Source organism: Natator depressus, chromosome 8 (genome assembly GCF_965152275.1).
Source record: "Natator depressus isolate rNatDep1 chromosome 8, rNatDep2.hap1, whole genome shotgun sequence".
NCBI lineage: Eukaryota > Metazoa > Chordata > Testudines > Cheloniidae > Natator > Natator depressus.
Genome location: NC_134241.1, coordinates 51,546,927 through 51,571,232, shown reverse-complemented (window position 1 = coordinate 51,571,232; position 24,306 = coordinate 51,546,927). Strand labels below are relative to the sequence as shown.

Sequence of the window (24,306 nt, the reverse complement as noted above, 5' to 3'; positions counted from 1 at the left end):
CCCTTTGAGGGGGCTGTCTGCTAGCAAGCGAAGGATGGTGCGATTGCATACAAAGGCCAGTGCATAGGCAAGGCATTCGGGCAGTGCTGCCCAGAAGAGCCTTGAAGCTCAGGACCCTGTCTCTGGAGCGTGGGTGGAAAGAGGATGTCAGTCTGTGGAGCAGATACTTTGGTCAGTAGCAGAATTCAAACCTGAACAGCTCCAGCTTTTCCCTCCCACTAGCATCCTCCTTCCACCCAGCTTCCATGTGTCCACTTGCCATTCCCTGCCCAGGATTCCTCCCCAACCTCCGACTACTGGAAACAACTGGACTCGATTCTCCTCTCACAGCTGACTTGCACTGGGGTGAGTGAGAAGAGACTCAGGTCCTTGCAGCGTTGGAGGAGGAGACACCCTGGCCTGGGGTGGGCCTGACAACTTAGAGTCACATGGCCCAGAAGAGGACAAGCTGCAGGGGTGCTGCTCTTCACCAAGAGGAACCAGAAGGGAAACCCAAAGAATTTTGAAACCAACAGGGTGCTAGGACGTGCAGCTGTCACCTCGGTTACCTGAGGACTTTGGCTCATCATATCGATGGCATTTGCATCCTTGGTCAGTTGCAAGTCACCTGTAGCTTCTCGGTGGCTCTCTCATGTATTCTACGTGTGAGTGTGAAGATCACCAGCAGCGGGAGAGAACACGCTGCTAAAATCACCATAGCACAGCTCCTTTGACTTTACTTGAGAGAGGGCGGCTCAGAGCAGCTGAGGAGCTGGCTCAGCACTTTGAAGCAAACTGGTAACCAGAGCCCTGACTGCTCAGAACATGGCTTGTATGCACACCCAAATTATGGTCAAAGTATAGCTAGTAACTGTGGCAGCTGAGCCCAAGTGGCCCTTGCCAGTGACCAAGACTGGCCAGTCTGCCTGCCTCGCAGCTCTCTGTGCAGTGAGAACCCCACAGTGCCCTCCTGTGTGCATGTCCACTTGCTACTTTCCCCGTGCTGAGGCATTCTGGGATAGATTTTTCCCAGGATGCACTGAGACAAGCAGGTAGCATGGCAGAAGTGGGCTCACACACACTGTCAGACACGTGGCTGTGCGGTGAAAAGCTGCCGTGTGAACACCACTCAGCTGTCTGTTGGAATGGGGTCAGATCTCAGAGGAGAAGTAATGGGGGGGCTGTGTAAACATGGCTGCGCTCTCGGCCCAGAAAGGACAGAAGGCTGAGATTTGCAAAGCTGCCTACAAGAGCTGGGTGCTAATCGCCATTCAAACTAATGGGAACAGAGGGGCCAATCCTTGGAGTCCTTTGACAGTCACAGCCTTTGAATTGACAATGGGTTTGTGCTGCTGTGAAGGGAGAAGGCTGCTCCATTGAACAGGGCAACGACCGGAGGAGGGACTAGCTCCTGCTTCTTCTCAAGGCATCAGAGGCCCCGAAGTCCATGATGGCCTGATCATCCCTTGCCCTCGGTTTGAGGCTTTTTGTAGTGGGCAACTCTCCCCGTTTCCCTTTTCCAGTCAGCAACCCTAGGTGATGCTAACACAGCTACGACCCACCAAGCCCCACCCCATCATCTCTCCAGGCCAGCCTTTAGATCACCTGCAGCGGCTGCCAGGCTGCACACCCAGGCCACGCTGCTAGCAAAACGTGCTGCATGATTGCTAACACAGCAAGGCAGCCACCATCTCTTTCCAAACACCCCACCAATGGGTGCAAGGGAGAATGCTGGCAGCTGAGGAAGACAAAAGGCAGAGGGCATTGTCTCTTTAAGACATCACTCCCCATCCATCACTTTCCTGGAGCCAAGGCACTGCCCTCATTTCAGGCTGGGCTAGAGGGAGGCCAGGCCCCAGAAGTAGCAGAATGATGCCCAAATCTCCTAATGGAGCTTGACAGCAGAGGGATTAAAAGCACAAGTGCAGCACCCAGAAAGCAGTGAGTGAGATCCCACCCCCGCCCCTGCATCCAGCTTCTTCTTTTAAAGAGCTGAACCAGAAAATAAACCTTTTGGCAGGGAATGAAAAAAAAAACCCAACAGTGATTAAAGAGCACTGAAGAGGAGAAGATGGGTCTGGGGGAGGGAGGAGGAAGAGAAAAGAGGTCTGTATGAAACAAGGAGATCTAGGGAATGGGAGGGTGAAAGACCTACCTGCCAGGGGCCTATGTGAAAGGCATGTCTGTGAACAAGAGTCCAGTGGGCATATATATACACTGTATACACATAGACATAGACTCTTGCCTGTTTGCTCCAATCCCACCCATGCCATGCACTTAATAGCTACATTTCACACACAACCATTCTACACCCACTTTCATTCCACTCCCAGTCCTTCCAACCCCCTTTCTCCCCCCGCACCTATTCCACTTTGTTTTGCATTTACACACACACACACACACCTTCATTCCACATGCACAAGACACCTCCCTCGAACTAAATAGAGAGCTACTCAGCTGGCACCTGTATCCCTGCACCCCATGGCCATGCCATCCCCTGGTATCTATGCCCATTTCCAGACATTCCTTCCAAATGCAAACAGAACGTAAAGCAATGCAATGGTGCCTTCCAGAGTCTTCAGCCAATGGCTCGGAGAGGCGTGAACTCCCCTAGCCTCTACTAAACACACTGGAGTGGCAACTCAGGTGATGCTTTAGCTGTTCCATGGCTGATCATTTTAGCAGATGGACTGGAGAAGGGATAGTAGAACCACTCGGGGGGATGAAATGGCTGCAGGGAAGGAAGTGTCGAGGGAAGAAGAGGTGATACGAAGATGGGGAGAAACAGAGAAAAGAGGCTGGGGAAGGAGGAGGAGAAGCAAAGGGCTGAAACGGTGCTGAGGCAAAGGGGGCGGTGGATTTTCTCCCATCTGACATGGAGCGTGACAATGAAGAACTTTACAATAATGAACCTAGGCCCAGACCCTCAAAGGAATTTAGGCGCCTAACACCCCTTGAAACAAAGGGCTCCTGCGGCTGCCCTCTGCAGCTGCTGGGATTCGAACTCATACGCCAGAAGTGCAGAAACACTGAAGCCCTTGCAGCACCAACCCCTTTGTGCGGTAGCTCGCAGCTGCTGCAGCACCAGCCTTTCCCAGCAGGAGTCACTGTCGGGAACGGTGCCAGAGCACTGGCTTGGGGGGTCATGTGTTCCCAGTGTCTGGTGCCAGACCACATTGGCAGGAATAACGGAGACGTGCTGAATGTGGAGCTCTGTGCCACAGCAGTTCCTGCCCCACTCATTAGGGGGTCAGTCTAGGGACAGCTGCAGGAATGCTAGCATTGGAGGAGCTCGCAGCTCTGGCCATCCCAGCCTTGCTCATTGTAAGCTCCCTGAGAGTTTAGAGCTAGCTACTGCACTCCCAGCCCTGCAGTGTGGAATGACCATGAGCCTACTCCGCTCGCCACCATCCCGTTCCCTGCATTAGGGAAAGGGAGGTGGAGTAAATAGATCAGCACGGCTCGTCCCCTTGCTTAGAGCCAGCTCCATGCACTCAGAGCCCCAGGACGCAGCCCCAGCTCTGGGGCACGGCACTGTGCTGGAACGCCCGGGGACTCCACCCCACTGCACTCAGCATCTACCCCAGAGCCCCTGCCCTGGCTGTCAGTGTGACACTGCCCCATCCCGGGCGCCCCAGCTGTCTCAAGACCCTGCGTCGCCTGCTCAAACATCCACTTAAGCTTTTAAGCTTGATCACTAAGTTGCTGGGTTTTGTGGCCATCTGTACCCCCCATCCTCTTAGACGAGATCGGCGGCTGGAGGCCTGTGCTCCCTCTGGGCCTGCTTGGCCACGTGCCAACTCACAACAGGCTCTAGCCCCTAAATCCAGGCACCCTCCACCAGCTATTTCCCCTGCCATGTGAACTGCGGGACGGGGGGAGGTAAGTCCCTGCCAGACCCCGTCTCCCTCTCCCGTGTTCTTCCCCCAGCCACGCTGTGAACAGGATGGGGTGGGGAAGTGCAGCAGCGAAGGGCTGAGCTGAAAAGCCGCCAGCTCTCTGCACTCGGTATTTGTCAGCTGCTGCAGCTCTTTGTTAAGCTGAAATGAGCTGTCATTTCTCAGCCTCGTCCTGCCCGTGCCAAATGCTTTCTGACAGGCCATTTAAAACCCAAAGTGCTTCCATTTACAGTCTCTGCAAGGGAACTGGTGCCTGCCACGGCCAACCCCCCAGCACATGTACAGAGCAATGCCCCCCACCCTTCCCACTGCCCAGAGCCCTGGCACCTCCCCAGCCCTGCCAGCTTGCAGCACATCTGGGCAGACGGCTACGTATGCCCTGATCTATTACCCCTCACCTATTCCACATCAGGAGATACCAGGTGAGGGCGGTGCTGTATTCATTCTGATGGAATACGTGGGCCCAAAGAGTCACAGGTGTTAACATGACTAAAACAGTCCAACATTAAACAGGGTTAAACAAGGTTCGGGGTTTGGTGTACAGAGATCTCTGCCTGCTTCATGCCAGGGCAAACGCTCCCTTAAAAATAATTTTAACCTTTGATTAAAGATACAGAAAAGGAGGAACAACAGTTAAAGCATTAGAGATGGAAATATTAAGTGAGGCTTTTATTTTAATAACATCCCTTGTTCCTTTTCCCTTTAGCTGGAGAGAGTCTTTAGAGAGAAACCCTCCTGGTCTGAGTCTCTTGGATGGTATCAAAGATGGCAATAACTGTCCTGCTCGGGGAAGAGAGCAGCAGTTAGTTGAAATGGGCTGGAGTTGCTGCTGTTGGTAAAGTCTGATCCCTAGAAGACACGGTCCCTGGTATTGATTCTCACTGCTGGCAAAGCACAGGCCCAGCACAGGGACTCATCTGCCACTTAGACCTGGCAAACTTGTACCAGCATTGGGCTGTATAGGGCATTGCTTTTATCTGCCTCTCTGGTCACAGGCTCACAGCAGTGTTGCAAAATACATAGTCTTGGTTGGCTAAGCCAGACTCTCATTAGACAGAAGGAAGGAGGAGGATAGAAAAGAGAAGAAATAGGGTAAGGATGGAAAAGGACACATGGGGGGAGGAGAGATGAAGTCTCACATCCCAGGTGTTGTTTGGGATTCAGCTGGAGATGGTGGAGGTGGCCATGTCATCTGGGTTCCTCTCTCTGGCCCCTTCAGGCCAGGACATCTCTCAGGCTCAGGATGACTAAGGTCTGGGATCCCAGAAACCACTGGGAATGGCAGCCATCATGGTGAAGCTCACTCCTTCCTTCTCTCCCCCATTTCAGTCAGCCAGCAGCCTGGACACCAGCTTTCCCCCTCTGCTCATTCTCCTCTCAAAGTCTCTGATTTTAAGGGACCCACAAGGGGAGTGCTGGGTGGAAGAATAGCCCATCCCCACATTGTTTTGTCCACCTAATATTTGACACACCAATTTTGGTCCATTGATTTCTGACCCCCACTTCCCTTGTTTATCAGGTCTGATCCCAGCACCGTCCCCAAGTTCTCACCAGGCCTTTTTGTTTGGACTGACTCAGTCAGTACGTCTCCCTTTTGTACCTTTTCCCATCAACATTAGTCACCCTCAGTTACTGGGACACCTTAGGAACCTACATGCACTTTTCACAGCAGCGCTCACAATCAGGGCACATTCGTAGGCCCAATTGTCACAACAGAGGGCATCAGCCATTTCCTTTCCTGTGATGGCACCCCTGCTTGTAACCCATCCAGATACCCCAACCTGGGGTAGGGAGAAGACCATGCGCCCACGCTGGCCACAGCATCAGCGCTGCTCCCAGCATCTCCCCTCCCTGGGCACTTGATAGCAAGACAGGGAGAGCTCAGTGCATCCCAACCGCCACCCACCCTGCTCCAGGGCACCTGCTCTAGAGAAGGAAGGACCCCTTCGGCCACTAGCAATTAGGACAACGTAGGCCCCTCACCAGCACCAGCCCAAGCCCAACACCAGTATGGGCAGAGCTGCTGCCTCTCCTCTCTCTAGCGCATCCCAAGTGATGGGAGCAGGGAAGAAGACAGGCTGCCCTCCTCCAAGCCCCGGATAGTCTCTCTATTCCAGGACACCTGACAGGCAGGCAGTGTAACCTAGTGGATAGAGCACTGGCCCAGGACTCAGGAGCCCAGGGTTCTATTACTGGCTTAGCCACTGACCTGCTTGGCCAGTCACTTCACCTCTGTGCCTCAGTTTCCCTCCAGCCTGCCTGGTCGACCTGTGGCTTTTGTACTGGTATAACTACTTCAGTTAGGAGTTACTGTTACACAGATACCAGAACAAGCCCTAGAGTGGACACAGTTACACCAGCATAAAAAGGTGCCTTGTAGCAGTACAGTTCATCCCTGTCCCATGCAGGAATTAGCCATACCAGTGTAAGCACAGTACAGCTCTGCACACATTAGGAGCTGCACTATTTTAAATGCACCAGAGAGATAAAGTAGTATGACACATGGGTGTAAACGAGGCCCCTCCCGGCCAGGGGCTCTCGCTGGGTGTGTGCAGCACCCAGCACAACCGGGCCTCCGGGGGCTATTATAACAACCAATATGGCACCGGACAGCGCACCGACTCCCCACCCCCAGTCTCTCCTATTCCAGGCCACGTGACGGCAGGCTGGGGAGGCACCTGGTTGATCTATTGTAAGGCCCCATCGAAACAGACGCAGTGAACTGTGACCCCACCCATCGCTGCAGTCCATTAGCCACTCCCTTGGAGCACATACCTCGCTGACGTTTGCCTCGCCCTGGCTTTTAGGGAAAGCCAGAGCAAGGGGGAATGCTACGCTGCAGTTCCATTTTTAATACATTTTAAACATTTTTTCCCTCTCTCCTGGGAGCCCTGGTTCAATAATCCCCGTTTGCTGCAGTCGCACCTGTTAGTGACTGGGGCGCTAGCTCAGCTCAGGGTCGCCCACCGCTGAGTGCAGGCTGACGTGTCACCATGTGCTCAGAGCGGAGCGCCTGGGACAGAGACGATTGCAGAACAATTTGTCCTCTTCACATCACTACCAGCAGGAAAGCTCTGCAGCGGGCACTTAGCTGGTGCTGCACCTCGGCTGCTGACCCACTCAGTCTCATTATGCATTACTTGCCAAGTCTAGCCCTTCAACGGCCAGATGACGGCGATGCACAGGGGGCAACCATGGCCCACCATACAGTGCAGTCCTGTGACCAGCAGGACTGATGTGGGCACAGCCCATTGTTCCATAGATTGGGGGTGAGGGGGCTGCATTTTAGCCTGTTGTACATGGTTTGTTTCAGGCTGTGACATTGTCTAATTAAAATATAACCATTCAAATCATTATTGCTACCACTGTTATATAATTGCAATGAATCTTATACGAAGTATAATACATGGCCAGAAAGGGTTAAACAGCTTGCAGGTTGAATGATGCAAAGGCCCACCCAAAGGCCATGTTAGAAAGGTATGTGAATGGTAATGAATTCTGAAATGCAAACCTATATTGTTAGAAGTGATACTAATTGTGTGTAGCTTAGAAGCTAGCCATGTAAACAGACAATTTCCTCTGTCACTATAATTCTTAATTCAGAGATCAAAAGGGAACAACAACATTTAGATGAATCTTGGGTGAAATAATATCATTGTCTATAGGTCTCTTAAAAGTTTGTGATAAACTGCCTAATGAATAAATTGCCCTATGTTAATTTATGTAACTAATAACCAGTGGTGTTTAGAAAACAGAAGGTTACATCAAAAGCCTATTGTTTACCCAGGACTGTGTGGTCAAGTGGATGCTAGAACACTGTACAAAAGACCCTTGGTCCTGATCCTGTTAATCTCAGATCTGCTGGATGCTTCAGCAGGGGAAGCTTAAGACACCAGCTTGGGATCCCAGTGCTGACTGGTCCACTCTGAATATGATATTTGGACATTGGAGTATAACCTATAAACTATTTCTGAAAACTCTTTACAACTACAAAGCTCACCATCTCTGCTATGTACCTGAATCTCAAGAATTAAACTCCTGTCTGTTTAACCATACTCTTTTCTTTTTTAATAAAGTTTAGTTTAGGTAATAAGAATTGGCTGTGTGTGTGTATTTGGGTAAAATGGAATATTCATTAACCTGGGAGGTAATGTGTCTGATCGATCCTTTGGGAGTGGTAGAAACTTTTCTTTTATATGACGAAATAAGATTTTCAGAAATCATATTTGACTTGGGTAGCTCGATGGAGGCTTGAGGCTGGATCACTTTAAGGGAACAGTGTTACTGACTTCTGAATAACCAGTGAGGTAATAAAGTATTGAATTTTGCCCCAGCTTTGGGGTTTGTCTGCCCCATTCTTTACAGTTCACCCTAATTGAGTGACCAGAGCTGGCCTGCACTGGGACCCCAGCGACCCAGGCTGTCGGAGGAACAGCGGCAGGGAATCCCAAGACAAGAGCTTTAATCCCCACAGCCGAATCGCAGCTTGTTAGTGTCTTGGCACAGGACAAGGATGCTCCAGCTGAGAAAACCCCCCGCCAGCTGCAGGGGATGGGTAAGGGGACAGGTAAGGGGACCCACCCCAGGAGCTCAACCTGCAGGAGTCACTTATGCAAAGACTGTATCGGCCTAACCACAGAGGAGACTGGGCCTGGAGCTGTGGGTGGATGAGCAGTGCTGGGGAGCTATGCAGACTGGCTGATAGCAGTAGTAGGTTAGTACAGCTCAGTCATGCAGCACATCCCACCTCTCTGCACCTAGTGAGCCTGCAAAGCTGGGCTGCACATCCCAGGAGAACAGCCTCCCTGCCTTCCAGCCGCAGCTCCCACCCCCAAACACGGCACTGCATGGGTACAAGGAGTCACTGCACAGGAAGAGCATCACAGGGAGCTAGCCCTCCAAACCACCTTGCTTTTCTAACTTGGTGGGAAAGGGGTGATCAACCCCTAGTGCAGACTGCAAGCTGGTTTCCCCAGCCCCTGCAGCGCTTGGGACAGTAGCAGCAGCAGATTAGAGGTGGTCAAAGCAGAAGATAGGGAATCCATGATTCTTGAATTGACAGTAGAACCTAGAGGCCCCAACCACAGTCAGAGGCCCATGGTGTTAGGCGCTGTACAGACTGGCCCTATCTTGAAGAGTTTAGAATCTAACTAGACAATGCAGACAAATGGGGATGGGGACTGGCGCTCAGAGGTGAAGTAGGGTCAGTAACAGAGCTAGGAATAAAACAGGTCTCCAGAGTGCCAGGCCAGGGTCCCATCCACTAGGCCAGGGGTTCTCAACCTTTTGCTTTCTGAGACCACCCCCCCCCCCACACACACACCCATGCTATAAAAATTCCACAGCTCAGCTCTGCCACAACTGTTTTTCTGCACATAAAAGACAGGGCCGGCATTAGGAGGTAGCAAGCAGGGAAATTGTCTGGGGCTCCACACTATGGGGAGCCCTGTGAAGCTAAGATGCTCAGGCTTCAGCTTCAAACCCAGGTGGCAGGGCTTGGATCTCTGGGCTTCAGCCCCAGGCGGTGAGACTGTGGCTTTCTGCCCTGGGCCCCAGTAAGTCTAATGCCAGTCCTGCTTGGCAGACCCCCTGAAACCTGCTCATGGCCCCCCAGTAGGCCCCAAACCCCTGGTTGAGAACCCCTGCACTAGGTAGTCCAGGCTCTGCTAAAGAATTTCTGTGACTTTAGGAAATTGCTTCACTGTTCTGTTCCTCAGTTTCGTCATCTGCAAAACATAAAAATCCCTTCCTTCCCAGGACACTGAGTGTTACTACAGAAATAGCCATGAAGAGTCCTAGCCAGCAGGTGCTAAAGAAATACAAAGTATTTTTATCCCCTTCATCCCCACCCCCCATTGTTCCCAGTGAGTTTTGTGGACCGCCAGACTCAATCATGGACTAACATTTCCAGTGCTTTATCAGGGAATCCGGACCATATTTCCAGGGGTTTTACCCTACCAGCAGACACATTTTGACCTCCCTAGAAAGGTTCCAGGGAGCAGAAAGGGTAGATCACAGGAAAAACTGCTCTCGCATTTCTGGACAAAAATTCCAAGCTGAGCTGAGAGCTTTGGCCCTTTGAACTTAGCAAATTGTTCAGGTTTAATTAAATCCCACTCCCTTCCCCAGCAGCTGCAGCCCACTTATCTCAAATCTGTCATTAAGCTGCTGATAACCTTACAGAGGAGAAGGGTAACCAGACAAAACGTGAAAGCTCCCCCACTCCAAAGATGGGACATGACCCTGTTAGGAGGCCCAGCTTTTCCAAAAGTTACAGCCAGAGGAGTGATTACAGCAAGCTGCAGAATTACCACTAAGCCCAAGGGTCAGAGGTGGCCTGCCTCCCCTGGGTGATGCACATTCAAAAGCAGATTTATTTAGAGCGCTAGCAGCCGCCCAACCCCATTTATCACAGGGAAGTGAGTGCTGTGCTAGCAAGTCGTGGGGCCTGAGAGATTTGAGTGAGGCGTTGCTGAGCTTCCCTACCATTAAGGGACACGGTTCTGGAAGGGAAGACCAACCACCCCCCTTAAGGGACATGGGGGCTGGGGGCAATGCTAAGGCACAGGATTGAAAGTCAGGGACCCGGATTCTTTCCCCAGCTCCACTCCAGCCCTCCCCTGCAACTCCAAGCAAATTGCACCACCTCTGGGCCTCAACTCCTCCCTCTGTACAACAGGGGGGTTGATGGTACTTAGCTCCCTTCCAGAGGGGGCTGACACTTAATTCACTGTCCTTAGCAAAGGATGTGGAGATCCTCAGGGGAAAGGAGCAACAGAAGGGACAAGACTGAGAATTCGGGCTCCCCATGTGCTCAGTGCAGTGCTTCTTCCTCCCTCTGCTCCAGGGCCGCCCCCCTTCCTCCCCTCTCCTCATGTTCTCTGGGCTTCCTTACAGCAGCCGGAGGACAGAGGGCGAGTCCAAGAGCTTCCCACCTAAGGAATACGGTGCCATTCTCCCCCAACAGCGAGGACCCAGGGCTCAAAGCAGGGAGCTCAGGAGCCCTGGGGTCTACAACAATAGGCTGGGCCCCCGTCTCCTCCCTCCCCCAATCCTGGCTTGGTGTGGCCGCTGGGCCATGTACGCGATAAGACAGACACAAACGTGACATTTCACTTGGCTCCCTCGGGCACGTTATTCTTGCTCCAGCACCTTCAGCAACAGTGTACAAGCAGGGAGCCGCGCAGCATTAAACGCGACCCAACAGTCCCAAGCTCATCACTCGCCAGCAAGCTGTGGGTCGTGTAGCACAGTTGGAAGATTAGCCCAGGCACCCCACAATGCGGACGGCGGTTTGTGAAAACCTCAGACACAGGAGCACCGGACCACAGCACAGAGCAGCCATTGTGCTCAGACAGTCTGCTAGTGGTACTGTGGTTCAGGAATCTGTCTAGTGTTTAAAACAAACATGGTGTGGTTTCCAAAGTGGTTTGCTCTCTGACAGTTCAGGCTTAGTTTGACTGAAGCCAGCCCAACTGCAGTCAGAGCTAAATTTCAGGGAGAAGGGACTCATTTACTCCCCACTTCGTTCTGGGATCTGAGAGTCAAGCTGGGCTCTTTCTGGCTCATGCATCATCACCAGTAACAAATACACCAGGGCCACCCCATTGCATTACAGGTGTAACATGGCAGAAAGGTTACTAATTCTGTGGAGCTATGGAGGTGAGCGAGAATATAACCCAGCTCACCTCCATAGCTCTGCAGGGAGAAGAGATGTAAAAATTTAAAGCTGGGATGTTCACAGCAGCTTGAGGGAGCTGGGCACTCAGACCCCACCGACATTCAATGAAAATCCCAGTCTCAGCCACTAGAAGAAGCTGATGCATCTCAATGCAGCCAGGAAGCAGACTTGCTGCTTAAGCAGATGCTGTTTTTACAGCAACACTTCTCACGCTAAAGTGGCGCGTTAGGGCTGAACTGACCCCTTTCTGTTTCATCCCAAGGTCCTGTTCTCAGGCACTCATTCCAGTTTGGATGCTTACCATGTGGGAACTCTACCTCTCTGGCGATTTGGTTCGGAAATTTTGGTAACATTCCGCAAATTCAAAAAACGTCTCCACCCAGCCCTGCTCATCAGCTCCCCAGGCCAGGCCCAGTCCCCACTGCTGGCTGCACATCCCCATCTTCACCCCCCAGGTCTGGCTCTTCAAACCTCTGCTTTCCAACCCAGCTGCTGCTGCTTCTACAGACCACCCTGCCAGGGACCAGCATGGGGAGTATTGAGAGACAGTCTCCTTGCTCTCAGTTCCTGTGCCTAGCCCACAGTGTCTCCTGGCCACTGCAAGGGGAGTCCTGCTCAGCCCCTGTAACATGGGATCTAGGGGCCAAAGTCTAACAAGTCCTCTATTGAGCGTATGCAGACTGAGACTAGCCAAATTTGAGTAGCTCTTCATGGGGACAGCAAAAAGAACATTCCCGACATTGGGGTGACCAAACCCGCTGCCAAATTTCAAGCCTTTGCTCCAAGGCATGGGGTGCTAGAAATGCTCAATGAAATGTTGTAAAACAAAATTAACATGGCAAAACAACGTATTTTTCGCTAGCCTCGTTCTGAGGAGCAGTTGAGCCATTTTTGCTGACATTATCCAAAAAAAGTTCAGCTGAAAGAAGACATCAGGTAGGAAAAATTTCAGCCCAAACACTTGAAGTTTGGTGCCGTTATAAGGTAATAAACAGAGGGTCTTATATGGGAAATGTCAGGCAAACCACAGAAGGTGTTACTTGTACTTCCTGCCCCCCTCCTATGCATGTGCATCCTGCATCTGTCCTCATTGCCCTGCCATGGTGGGAGATATTCTGCCTACATTGATCTGAACAGAGTATGACAGGCTTTCCTTCACTTTAATTGATTCAACTCTCACTGCTGGTTTGGGGGTCGCAGAGAGGTCACAACCAGCATCTCCCATTTAACAACCCTCCTGTTTATGACAGTAAAACAACAGAGCACAGCTTAGTGAGAAGGACAGAGTACAATCATCAGCTAGAGGAATCACTTTTTGAAAGCCTAAGTTACTCCATTAGAACAAGGCTGTAGTGATCACGGTGCCAGTATTCTAGTGTGTCAGTTGGTCAACAGCTGAGCAGACTAACTGCACAGACAGTCAGCCGTGGGGTTTCTGGGCAGGCAGGGGTGTTATCTTAACACAATGGAGCACTGATCCTGGATTGGGGCTCTGATGCACTACCATACACTGAACGGTTTCTAACTGCAGGCAGCTAGAAGCTCATATCAACAGACCAGTGCTGGGTGGGATTGACACTACCAGCCTCTAAGCAAAGACAAATCCACACTCCTCAGTAACAACCTACCCTACTACAGCACCTTTCACGTGAAATCGCAGAGCCATTTACTGGCAACAACGCATTCAGCCTCTCAACATTCCCAGGGAGGTGCAATTACAGCTGAGTTAATACATGAAAACACATTCACAAGCTTTTGCTCATTACAAATACTAGTGACTTGGTCTGCACTCAAGTCACTTCGGTGATTATTCTAGCAGGCACACTTGTGGGAACAGTGATTTTTTTAAATGGCTATTACAGACTATTTGCAAAATATGCATCTCAAATGGATAAATGTAAACATATGTGCCAGTCAGCTGATCGTTACAGCCCCTCAAATCAAAGAACAAAACAATATCATGCGATCTTTGTGTCCATTCAAAAAACTAACACCCCTTCCTTTTAAGGGCTGGGTGCTGGCAAGCAACAGCTCAGAAATAATCTACAGACCAAGAACAATTAGGGAACAATTTTGAATAAATAATATTAGCACAATTTGTTGGCGAACAATTTGGAAACAGAAAAAGGTGACGTTTGTTAAATAAAAGTTATTCCATACAAATCGTTCGCTCAGCTCTAATTATCAGCACTTCGCACTTGGGAAAACTGAGGCATAGAAGATAAGTGGTTTACCCAAGAGCCAACAAACAAGTGTGTGCCAGAGCTGTAAACAGCATCCAGATCTCCTGACTTCTGGCCTCTTGCTCTAGTCTAAATTATATGGGGTACATCTACACAGAAAAAAAAACCCACCATATCCCACAGCAGAGAGTCTCAGAGACCAGGTCAACTAATGCATGCTGCGGGGCTAAAAAAGAGCTATGTAGCATTTGGGGTCAGGCTGGAGCCCAGACTTAGAGCCCCTCCCATCCCCACTCCCTGGGTTTCACAGCCTGGTCTCTGTGCTGAGCCCAAATATCTACACTGCTGTATTTAGCCCCACAGCGCAAGCCCCAGTCAGTTGACCCAGGCTCTGAGACTCACTGCCCAAGGGTTGGTTTTTTTGTGTAGATGCACCCTTAGCCAGCAGTCCTAGCTCTAGCAGACAGCCCAGCTAATCATCATAAAGCATGGCCTCGTGAGCTCTTCTTGATTGTTCTAGGCTAGGAGAAGGAGGCTCCCAAAACAGATCCCCAAGGGCTAGCTGCATCCCCTCCTGGATCTAGAACTGTCTTGCGCATTTCAGGCCTGATCCACATATCCCAAACACCCCAGCCACTGTTCTCCTGTCTCCCAGGCCAATCAGCATCAGAGTGATTCAGAGAGGACATCACCTGAGATTTCCTAAGAGGGTGAGTTCATACAGCACAGCCCATGCTGCGATGACAGGTTCACAAGCAGGAATTTCCCTCTCCCTACCTGCTGTCCAGGGAGGCATTGTACTGAATCCAATAGTTTCTTTAGCCCTGGAACACTGACCAGTTCCTAATGGGATGACAGATCATCATAGAATCCTTAGAACACTAAGCACAAGGTTAGTCCTTTCTAGGGAAGTGAATAAAAAACAGAGGCCTTATAGCTGTGGGCACTGAACTGTACAGGGCCTTAACTCCTCATACTGCCCTCTTCCCCCCCAAACCTCCCTACCAGCACCACCCGCCATCCTTACAGCTGCTGAAGTGTCTCCTCTTTGATCCTACCCAGCCTTCATTTAAAAACAAACACTCTTCAATCCATTTCTGACCAGAGCAGTTTGGTCAGACTGGGAGTTTCTGTACAGTAGAGACTTGCAACAGGGCTAGGACAGATGCTGGTGGTTTGATAACAGGGGCAGCAGCAGAGCTGGGGAGAGGGCAGGCCCAACAGTGAAGCAAGCAGGGAGTCAGAAATAACGTGCAGTGTTAGCCTTGGAAACTGGAACATTTTGCCCATGCTACATCTTGTGTTACTAGCTCCTCAGATCATTGTTATGCCTGGGGAAATAAACTAGGAACCCCAGTGTCTCTCTCTTACTGGAGCATGTCTCACACTTACACACAGAGACATGAACCGTGCCTGCATCCTGTCCTAGGATGCCATCTAGTAGCTACAAACAGCAATACACCTCGCTTACCCCAACTGTGGGATTCTCTTACTGGCCGCCCGCTCTTGCAAAGCCATATGTTAAGGAAACCGAAAGTCCCAGGCTGGGACTATGGTGCAGATTTAAGCCTCGCAGAATACAGATTCTAAGGCTTTCAAACTGGTCTGCAAGATCACCCATCCAGTGATGAGACACAGTCCCCACTCACTCCTCTGGGGCAGAAGGGCAGCAGCTCCCCGAGATGGCAATGCTGCTGGGTACCAGCGTGACTGGTACATGTCAGCCTGGCTGCAGGCAGAGCCCCTCCATGGCAGCGCACTCCATGCCCCCCACCCACACAGCACAGCCAGGTGCACGTCAGCTTGTCCTTGTGCTGCTCCCACCCAAACCTTGGGCAGCACCAGGCCTCATGGCTGCTCTCGGAGCTCATTAACAATTGACACTAACAAAGAAGGGAGCTGGAACAGCAAGGGCCCCTCTTCTCTTTCTGCTGTACTGCCGTTTGTTCTCCCTCAGGGGACACTATTCCCCAGAGGCAGCCCACTTACTGCTCCAACCCTAGTTTGCCCTTTGCTACACAATTTGTCCAGATCTAATTTTTGTTTGTTTCTGTGCTGGTCCAGCAGCCTGCAAAGGTCTTGAAAACACACTTACCTGGGAATTCCTCCTGCACAGGGCCACTCCCCACCAGAGATGCCAGGAAACTTGCTTGCTCCAGGTCCCAGGGCCAGGCTGTGCATGGCCTGAGAAGAACTGGAGGTACCCTATCAGACAACTTTGTCAACTCAGATGTCTGAGGATGGAGAAGCTCCAGCCTCAATGAAGAATCTTTTCCAACGGGTGGATGGAAAAGGGGGTCTGTGCTTCTCTAATCAAAATAAAGCGAGTTGTCACCAACTTGAGCATACTGTACACAAGGCCAACACTGGATTCTATCTATGCTGGGAGGCTTGTCAGAGTTGCACTATCAGAAGTGCTGCTCAGCCATTTGGGGCGGGGGGTTTTCTTACTAGGTCATTTTTCTTCTCTAGATGGACCCAAAGGAATGGTCACTAAAATCTGACTTACATTCTGGATATTGCATTTTACTGAAGCCATACATGAGCTTCGCTATATCAGTGAGGTTTTGCTATAAGGAGGTGCCCACATTTTAGTACAAACTCCTAATTAAGTGACAGGTTTCAGAGTACCAAACTCCTAATTAAGTGCACATTTTGCAGCCTGTCTGTAAAGGCTAGCTGTCTAAGGTGCAAGCGTGGGTCAGAAGCAGAGCAAATAGGTTGCTTAGCTTGGGATCAAATGAAACAGACAAGAATCAAATCATACACGTTTTCACCATTCCAGGTTTTGGGACATCTCCCCGACTGCACCAACACCAAATTCAGCACTTCAATCCAATTATCCCTACGGTATGACCTCCAGCTTAGCGCTTACAGCGAACATAGGCAGGGACCATCCTGCCTTCTTCGCTATTCATTAGGAAATGGGAGGCTGCTCAGTGAGTCCACACCCAGGATCGTCAGAGATGAGCAATGGAGAGTGGGAAACAAGAACTGAGCTGGACAGTAAGCAGACAAAAGTGCCATTAGGGTATTGATACAGATATGGACTGGCCTGGAACTCAAAAAATCTAAATCTCAGCACTTCAGACTGATCCAAACCCAACTTGGGAGCCTGATTAGTGGCCAGCCATTTCAAATGCCATCATCACACTGCAGTAACCACTTTGGGCAAGCCCGGGGTGACTGGAAATTGAACACACCCACCAGGCAGCAGCTTCTCCAGAGAGACCTGACAGAACAGGAGCACGAACGGCATCAGGATGGCGACAACCAGCTCAGGGCACGCCCCATCCCAGCAAACAAGGCAAACTCTCCTCTATGTTTAAGCCTTTAACATGAGGATGCCCAGTGGTGACATGGGAAAACCAGCTTTCTTTCACCAGGCCTGGATCCCCACTCCCCCAGCCTGCAGCCCTCTTGGAGACCATCCAGGCTGTGCCCCACTAGGAGGTGGCTCAGGGCACTCTGTAGTGACTCCTGCTGGTTGAGCAATGCTCACTGCAAGGATCCATAAGGGATTCCTGTCCCATAAAGCAATGCCAAGTACAACAATGCCAGCCCGGTCCCTAAGCGAATGTTTTAATGAGAGACTGGCAGAAGGGGTCTCACAGCAGCCAGCCTGTCTGAGCAGTACCTACACAGAGCTGGGCCAATAGAATTGCCAGGTGGATGGCGACATTCAGCAGCTGGAAGAGGGAGTCTGAACTTGTCACAGGGCAGCATGCAGACTAGGCAGCTGGGAGAGGAAGGGTCTGGCAGCCACATGGGACTGTTTGGCTCCTTGGCAGGTGGAGGGGAACTGCGAAGGGAGTATTCGTGTTATGTACAAGGTAGCGGGAAGGTTCAGGCAGCTGGGGGAGTAGCCTCAGGGAACATGGTGGGTGACAGGTAGGTCTGGCAGGTGCTGGGGTGGACAAGTCATTTGTCAGGCAGGCAGCAGTGGTGTCTCCAGCGGGGAAGGCTTTGTTAGGTAAAGGGAGTTGCAGAGAGAGGTGGCAGTCATGCAGGGGAGGGGGATGGGAATGGGAATGTCACATGCTAGTTAACAGGCTAACGCAGCCAAGAACTCTGTGTTAGACATATAGCACCTTAGCCAGCAGCCCACCTTCCAAAATGCCATGGGAGAGCCCATGCACAGCTGAGCCACACAAGCTCTGCTTATGGAGTCCGTGGAAAACCAGCTGAATCAGCAGGTCAGAAACTTTATTACAAAGAGCAAACGGCTAATGAAATCCCCACTGGAGGAAACAGAAGGGAGGTTTGTACTGGAAATCTGAGAAAACAAACAAGCTTCTCTCTCCACTACTGTGCTTAATGGCGCCGGGTCTCAGGCCCCAGCCTTAATTCTGATCTTTTATAGTCACTATCCTACCCATGTCCTTTCAGCAGCAAGTCACTTCTTCCTAAGCAAAGGTGAGAGGGGGCAGTGGGGCCTAGAAGCTAAAGAAACAAACTAGTGTCTAGGAGATAGAAGGAGCCAGGTGGGCAGTTCTCTGTGGCCCCTGTATATGGATCCAGCAGCGTGGAGGGGCTGTTAAAAAGCCGTAAGGAGCTGGGGAAGAATGACCTCAGCACAACAGTATCATAGAGTTCCTATGGTAGCTCTATGCTGCGCCCCCTCTGAAGGTCTGGCATAGGGGATGGTTGGAGTGGGGCTGGAGGAGGCATGCTAGGGGATGTCTCCACAGCACTGATAGTTGGGCAGCAGCCCATAGTCAGCTCTGGGCAGGCTACTGTAAGTTAGAGAGGTCCCTGGTTACTTTTATACCACCAGTCATGCTGGTTCCTGCAGCAGCCCAGAATCCAGACAACAAAATGGTGGCTTCCAGCCGCTCTGCCCCTGTACGGTGCCTTAAGTGCTGCCCTTCCCTGAGGCCCAGCACGTCTCAGGTTCCATTTAGAGTTGCTCCAAAAAGCTACCTGCGGTTGTGTGTGTTTGTAAAATATCCAGTGCTCAGGCAAACATTTTTACTTCATGACACCATAGGTGAAATGGCAGCCCTTCCCTCCCCCCGCCCCCGAAATGGCCAAATTCTCCTGGGATGTAAATTCCGGTTCATGTGCTGTTCTAGTAGAGCACAACTTCCCCTTTCAACAGGCGAGACCCCCGGTCTCTCCCTGTACTAGGCTCACTCTTTCAAATGTAAGTAGCCTGGTCTCCTAACAGTCCTGCTCCCTCTGAAGCAACATTACTTCCACATCTCCTCCTAACCCTTCATGTACCTACAAAGGAGCCAGTATACCCACCCTGGAGCAAAAAGGAATTCCGAGCCCTCGGAAGGAATAAAGTACTTTTGGTCCGCTCTCTTACAGGTAGGCAGACTTGCAGCTGGGGTTTGCCAAATGGCCTTGGCAGGTTCTAAAAGGGCTGTGTTGATAGGTAATGCAATTCTAGAAGAAGAGGGCTGCAGGATGTCGGTTAGCTCATGCTGCTGTTCAGGGACTTCCTCCAGGTTAATTTGTAGCTCACTGGCAACTCTTTTAAACAGGTCTTGAAATTTTGAGAAGTCTTCCGAAGAACGCAGTGCTTCATCAGGTGGAACAACTGGTTCTACCAGGTTAGAGGCAGGCTGTGCTTGCTCTTGCGGTTGTGACAGGGCTGCCTGGAGTCAGCGGCAGAGTCATCAGCTGGTGGTACCGAGCAGGTCTCACGCCTAGCGTCAGTGGTATAACGAGTGCGGTCCCGAGTATAAGGAGCCCATGGAGCCCAATATTGCCACTGTGGTGGGAAGGGCATGGGTGGTGCCATTCAGGGGTTAATGCACCATGGGGCAGGACTCGGAGTAGGATTAGGCAGCTTTTTTGAATGACCTCTCTTGACTAGGGTCTGTGGATGGGAGATCTGAGGTGAAAATTCTCCCTGCAGACCAGATTCCTCATCACTGGAGGAAAGCTGTGCAGACCTTGCTTGAGTGTCCGGAGAGAAGTAGGTGTTAAGTAGGGGTGACTGCAAGATATGTGACACCAGGTGGTTCCTTGTGTGTATGAATTGCAGTACCACAGTGTCTCTGTGAGGGGAGGGCCAAGCAAGACCAATTTGTTGTGAGGAGGGGTTCCTCAGCACCGAGCGTTCTGTCACTGCCGGCTAGCTCAAAGGCTGACGGTGCCAGGAGAGTGAGGAGCCTGCAGGGGGTCAGGCAGGCTAGTGTGCGTCGGCACCGCTTCATTGTGGTGCCGAATGGTACCAGGCGAGAGGCAGGCAACTGAAAGCCTGAAGCCTCAGCACCGGAGGTTAGTGTGACTGCCGCAGCCGGGTTTCGTGCGGTGCCGGAGGAGCCCAGCGCAAAGGTACTCAACAGAGGAAGTGCGGAGAGGGAAGCAATACCCAGAGAAGGCTTGTCCCTGTGAACACCCTTTGCGGGTGAGAGAGACTGATTTTTTTTTTAAGTTTTCTTTTGTCTCTTTGAAACGGGGTGTGCGTTCGCACCCAGTGTATAGCAGAGTCAGAGTCCGAGTCTGAAGCTGGTCCAAAAGATTTTTTCAGCACGAAGAGTTTTAACTGCAGCTCCCTGTCTTTGTATGCCCTGGATTTCAACTTGCTGCAGTGGGCACATTTTTGGGGGATGAGGGACTCCCCCAAACATTTAGCATCTTGGTCACCACATGGCTTTCCACAATGAAAACCATAAACTCTTCTCTGGAGGGTTCTGGCAACTTGTCTATGAACTTAGACATGACCACCCAACTGACAAAGACATTTATAAAGCAACACCTGCTGGTTTGTGATGCACATTTCCTGGAAAAAGGAGGTATAAATCTTCCTCCCCATTAAGTCCATCCTCTTGGACTCTTTGTTCTTAGGGGTGGACTTGTATCTTCTCTGCCATGCCCTGTCATTTACTGCAGTTACACCACCAGAGAAAGTTAGGGGACAGGTGGGAGTAGAAACCCTCAAAGCCCTGCATGGGAAGGAAGTACTGCTTCTCTGAATGTTTTGCCGTGGAATGCAACGTAGCTGGAGTATTCCACAGGGCCTTTAGAGCCTCATTTATTGGATGGGCTACTCTCCCTGGAGCTGATGGTTGAAGAATATCTGCATATTCTCCTGCAGGAATTCCACCTGGATACCCAAGATAGAGGCCACATGTCTCGGGGTGCCTTAAAGTCCTCAGACACCGAGGGAGAGGAAGATTCCAGCACAGTAGATTAATTCAGGTAGGATGAGAAGACGGTCTGCTGCACCAATGACGGGTCCTGTTCTTGCACTACAGGATCCAGTTTGAATAATCCCAGAGGTCCAGAGGGAACAGGCTCAGAAGTCGCTTGCAGCGGAGATGACTCATGAGTGGAAGTTACCATCAGGACCTGTGATCTCGCTCTAGAGCAGGTCAAGGAATGAGATCTCAGGGACTGAGCAGCATTCCAAGGAGGCCAGTAGGCATATGGATAAGACATTGGTGGCCAGAAGGCACTGGACCAAGAGCCCGTCCCGACTGTGGGACACATGCCAATCTCAGTAGCAATGGTGATCCAAATGCAATCTCTGGTGCCTGTGTGACAATGACGGGGAGGACAACCCCAAGCAGGATCTTGAGGAGTCCTAGAGGTTCTCTGATGACAATGTGGGAGCCAGCCCCAACAGGGCAAATGGTCAGACTCATCTGAAGCCCAATACAGAAGCAGCATCAATGCCAAAGAGGAACGGGTGATCAGCACACCATTGCTACTGAATGAGACACACGTACCCAGTACCAAGGCTAAGGGCCGTACCGAACTCTAAGGAATCTACTGCCAAGATGACAGTGCCAAAATACGCACCACTGTCGATGGGGCTTTTGGTGTCAGGCCCCATGTCAGCCTCCACTCCACAATCCAAGGCCTGGGAGGTGTGCACTATGGTACCAATGAACTTGGCAGCTCTGCAATGCAGCCGGAAGGTACCAAGGGCACAACGGAGGGCGATGCAGTAGAAGCCATGGCACCAAAGCACTCTGGAACCAGTGGAGGGTCTGGGACAGAGAAGCAAATCAGGTCTGATGCCACCGGCATGCAGTCAGTGCTGGTGCAGACTTAATCGGTACCAGACTCTATAGATGCGCTATAGCTTGAACCTGAGTCAATGGTACAGGCTCTCACTGATCTCGGCATGGTACTGGGGAGCAGTTTGACAGATCTCCTTCATCCCATGTGATGGAGGGAGTACAGTGCCAGTCACTACTTCTCTTAGAAGATGAGGAATTTCCCCAAACCCTGAAATGGTCCTGATTCATTTTGTGGGACCAATTCCTCACCCTACCAGAGAAGGGTGAATGACCTTTCTTCCTCTTGGGGGGGAAGCCCAATGTGCAGCAACATCACTTGCTGGAGCTGAAGGTGACTCCCAACGGGACAAGGGCCTCTGTGCCGAAGCAGGCCTTATGGCCTGATCTAGCACGTGCTGCTTCAGCCGCAACACTCTTGCCACCTGAGTCCTCTTTGTGAGCAACTTGCAGCTGGGGCACTTCTCTTTAATGTGTCCTTTGCTGAGACAATAAGCACCTCAGGTGGACATCACGGTTAAGAGATGGCACCCACACACACAATGACAGTGCCTGAACCCTAGTGAGGGCCTCACAGACAGCAGCCAATTGCTCCAATACTATACTCACACTGAAATGAAAATAAGGTATTACTAACTACTATATACACAAGAAAAAGTTCACACTTTTGTTCTCCGTTTCTGAGAAGTGAAACATGACTCTAGCTAGAGCTCCGACTACAGCCACAGGTGGTCAGAAGGAACTGAGGGGCTCGAAGCGGTGCTGCCTTTTATAGTCAGGGGAGGGGCTAAGGTCCCAATGGCGTGAGCACCACCCCTACAAGTATTGCTAGACAGAGCTCTCCAGCTCCAGTGCATTGGGGTCATGCACACCTAAACTGAATACACAGCTGCATCTGCTTGAAGAACCACCACCATATTTTAACATTATGTAGATGCAGCAAGACAGTGGGGCATAAGGTAGGCTGTTTACTGATTAGGAGTGTTCACCACAGGCTGGATGGCCTGACTTACAGTGTGACTGCTAGTTGTACTACCAAGAAAAGGATTATGTGATAGATCCACTGCATTTAAAAAATCCTTACTCACAATAAGTCATAAGTTGCAAACCTCAAGGCAATGCCTGTTTTTGAGGGGAAGCTGGTTTAGAGGTGAGTGGAAAGAGGTTTTTTTTTTTTTTTTTTTTTTAAGATAGTCTGTTTCTAACATGACTTGCCAAATCTGACCCCAGTTTCCTTCCTCTACCTTTTGGAGACTGTTTATACACACACAACACAACAACATTGAAACACAGTTCAAACCACTATATTAAAAAGAACAGTCGTTACACAGCAGTACAATAAAAGGAATATAACCACCTCCACTGAAAATAAAAGCAACATTTATCCCATACACAGGCATGTCCAAGGAGACCCTAGGCTCTAGTTATCAGGAGGATGAATCTCTCTTACGGCCAAAGAGAAATGGCACAGGAGCACCAACCCCTCAAAGAGCATCTTCTTTGTTTCTCCATCTTGTCTGATGCAGTACAAGTGAATTAGACTCCTTTCTTGAGAAACCATACAGCTGGGGTTCCTCCTCCTCCTCATGTCTCCAACTTTCTCAGGACAGCGAACCAGTGAAAAAGGCCACTGGAGGTGGCCAAGCGTGCAGCAGCTCCCAATGCTGCAGTAGGAGAACTGCGAGGGATGTAGAGCTTCTCTGACACCTGGAGCTCAGCAGCTAGGATCAGGGAATTCTTATCCTCAGCCCCTCGGTTAGTGCAGCTGTTACTGCTACTCAGTGTGATAACTTGGGTCCTCCAGAGGTCCTCATTCTTCACCTTCTCTGGAATGACTTCCCCTGCATAGTAAATGAGACAAGGGTGGAAGGATGGTCTAATGGATAGGGCACTGGACTGGGACTCAGAAGAACTGGATTCTCAGCTCTACAACAGACATATTATGCACCCGTAGACAAGTCACTTATTTTATGCTGTAAAATGGGGATAAATATTTCATTACCTCAAAGGGGTGTTGTGAAATTAAAATCAATTTATGATTCAGAGGACGTACACATGGGAGCTCAGAGGGCTTTAGAAAGAACAAGGGCTTCAATCTCTCATTTTCCATGGTCTTATATGGAATCCCTTAAATGCCAGGAGATGAGAGTCCATTTAATATTGGGAAATCCTAACATTTGAAACAGACAGGCAAAAAAATCTAGGATAAGGGCTGGACAAAGGTAACAGAAGATAAATATCTGGATAAGGCAGGGAAATGAACCAAGAGAGGAATAAACCTCAATTCAAGTTCATCCCCATGAAATACTTATGAATCCACTTCTCTGCACATGGGGCCAACCTGAAGTACTGCATCAACCCACAGTCACTGTTGGTGCAATGGACAGATGGCAATAAAAAGCCAAGATTCAAGATCTCCATTTGCATACACCAGTGCCCTAGCCCCAGGATTCCTGAGCCCAGCTTCTGGCTATAATGGACTTCAGACAATACCAGGAGCCACCCACCAGTGCCATTAGCATAGTACCAGGATCACAGAGCTAGGGCCAGCATTCAAACTGGGCAGTAGAATGCACATACTA

At 50.6% G+C, this 24,306-nt stretch overlaps 1 protein-coding gene across 1 annotated transcript in view; it reads right to left on the bottom strand.

Annotated features, from left to right (window-relative positions):
- Positions 1-22,951: 22,951 nt before the first annotated feature.
- TDRD5 (tudor domain containing 5) overlaps positions 22,952-24,306 on the bottom strand; it is a 33,584-nt gene continuing 32,229 nt past the window's right edge. Inside the window, exon 19 of the mRNA XM_074962185.1 lies at positions 22,952-23,565. Within this exon, the coding sequence (XP_074818286.1) occupies positions 23,309-23,565 (257 nt within the window). The 3' untranslated portion in view covers positions 22,952-23,308. The remainder of the gene's footprint in view (positions 23,566-24,306) is intronic.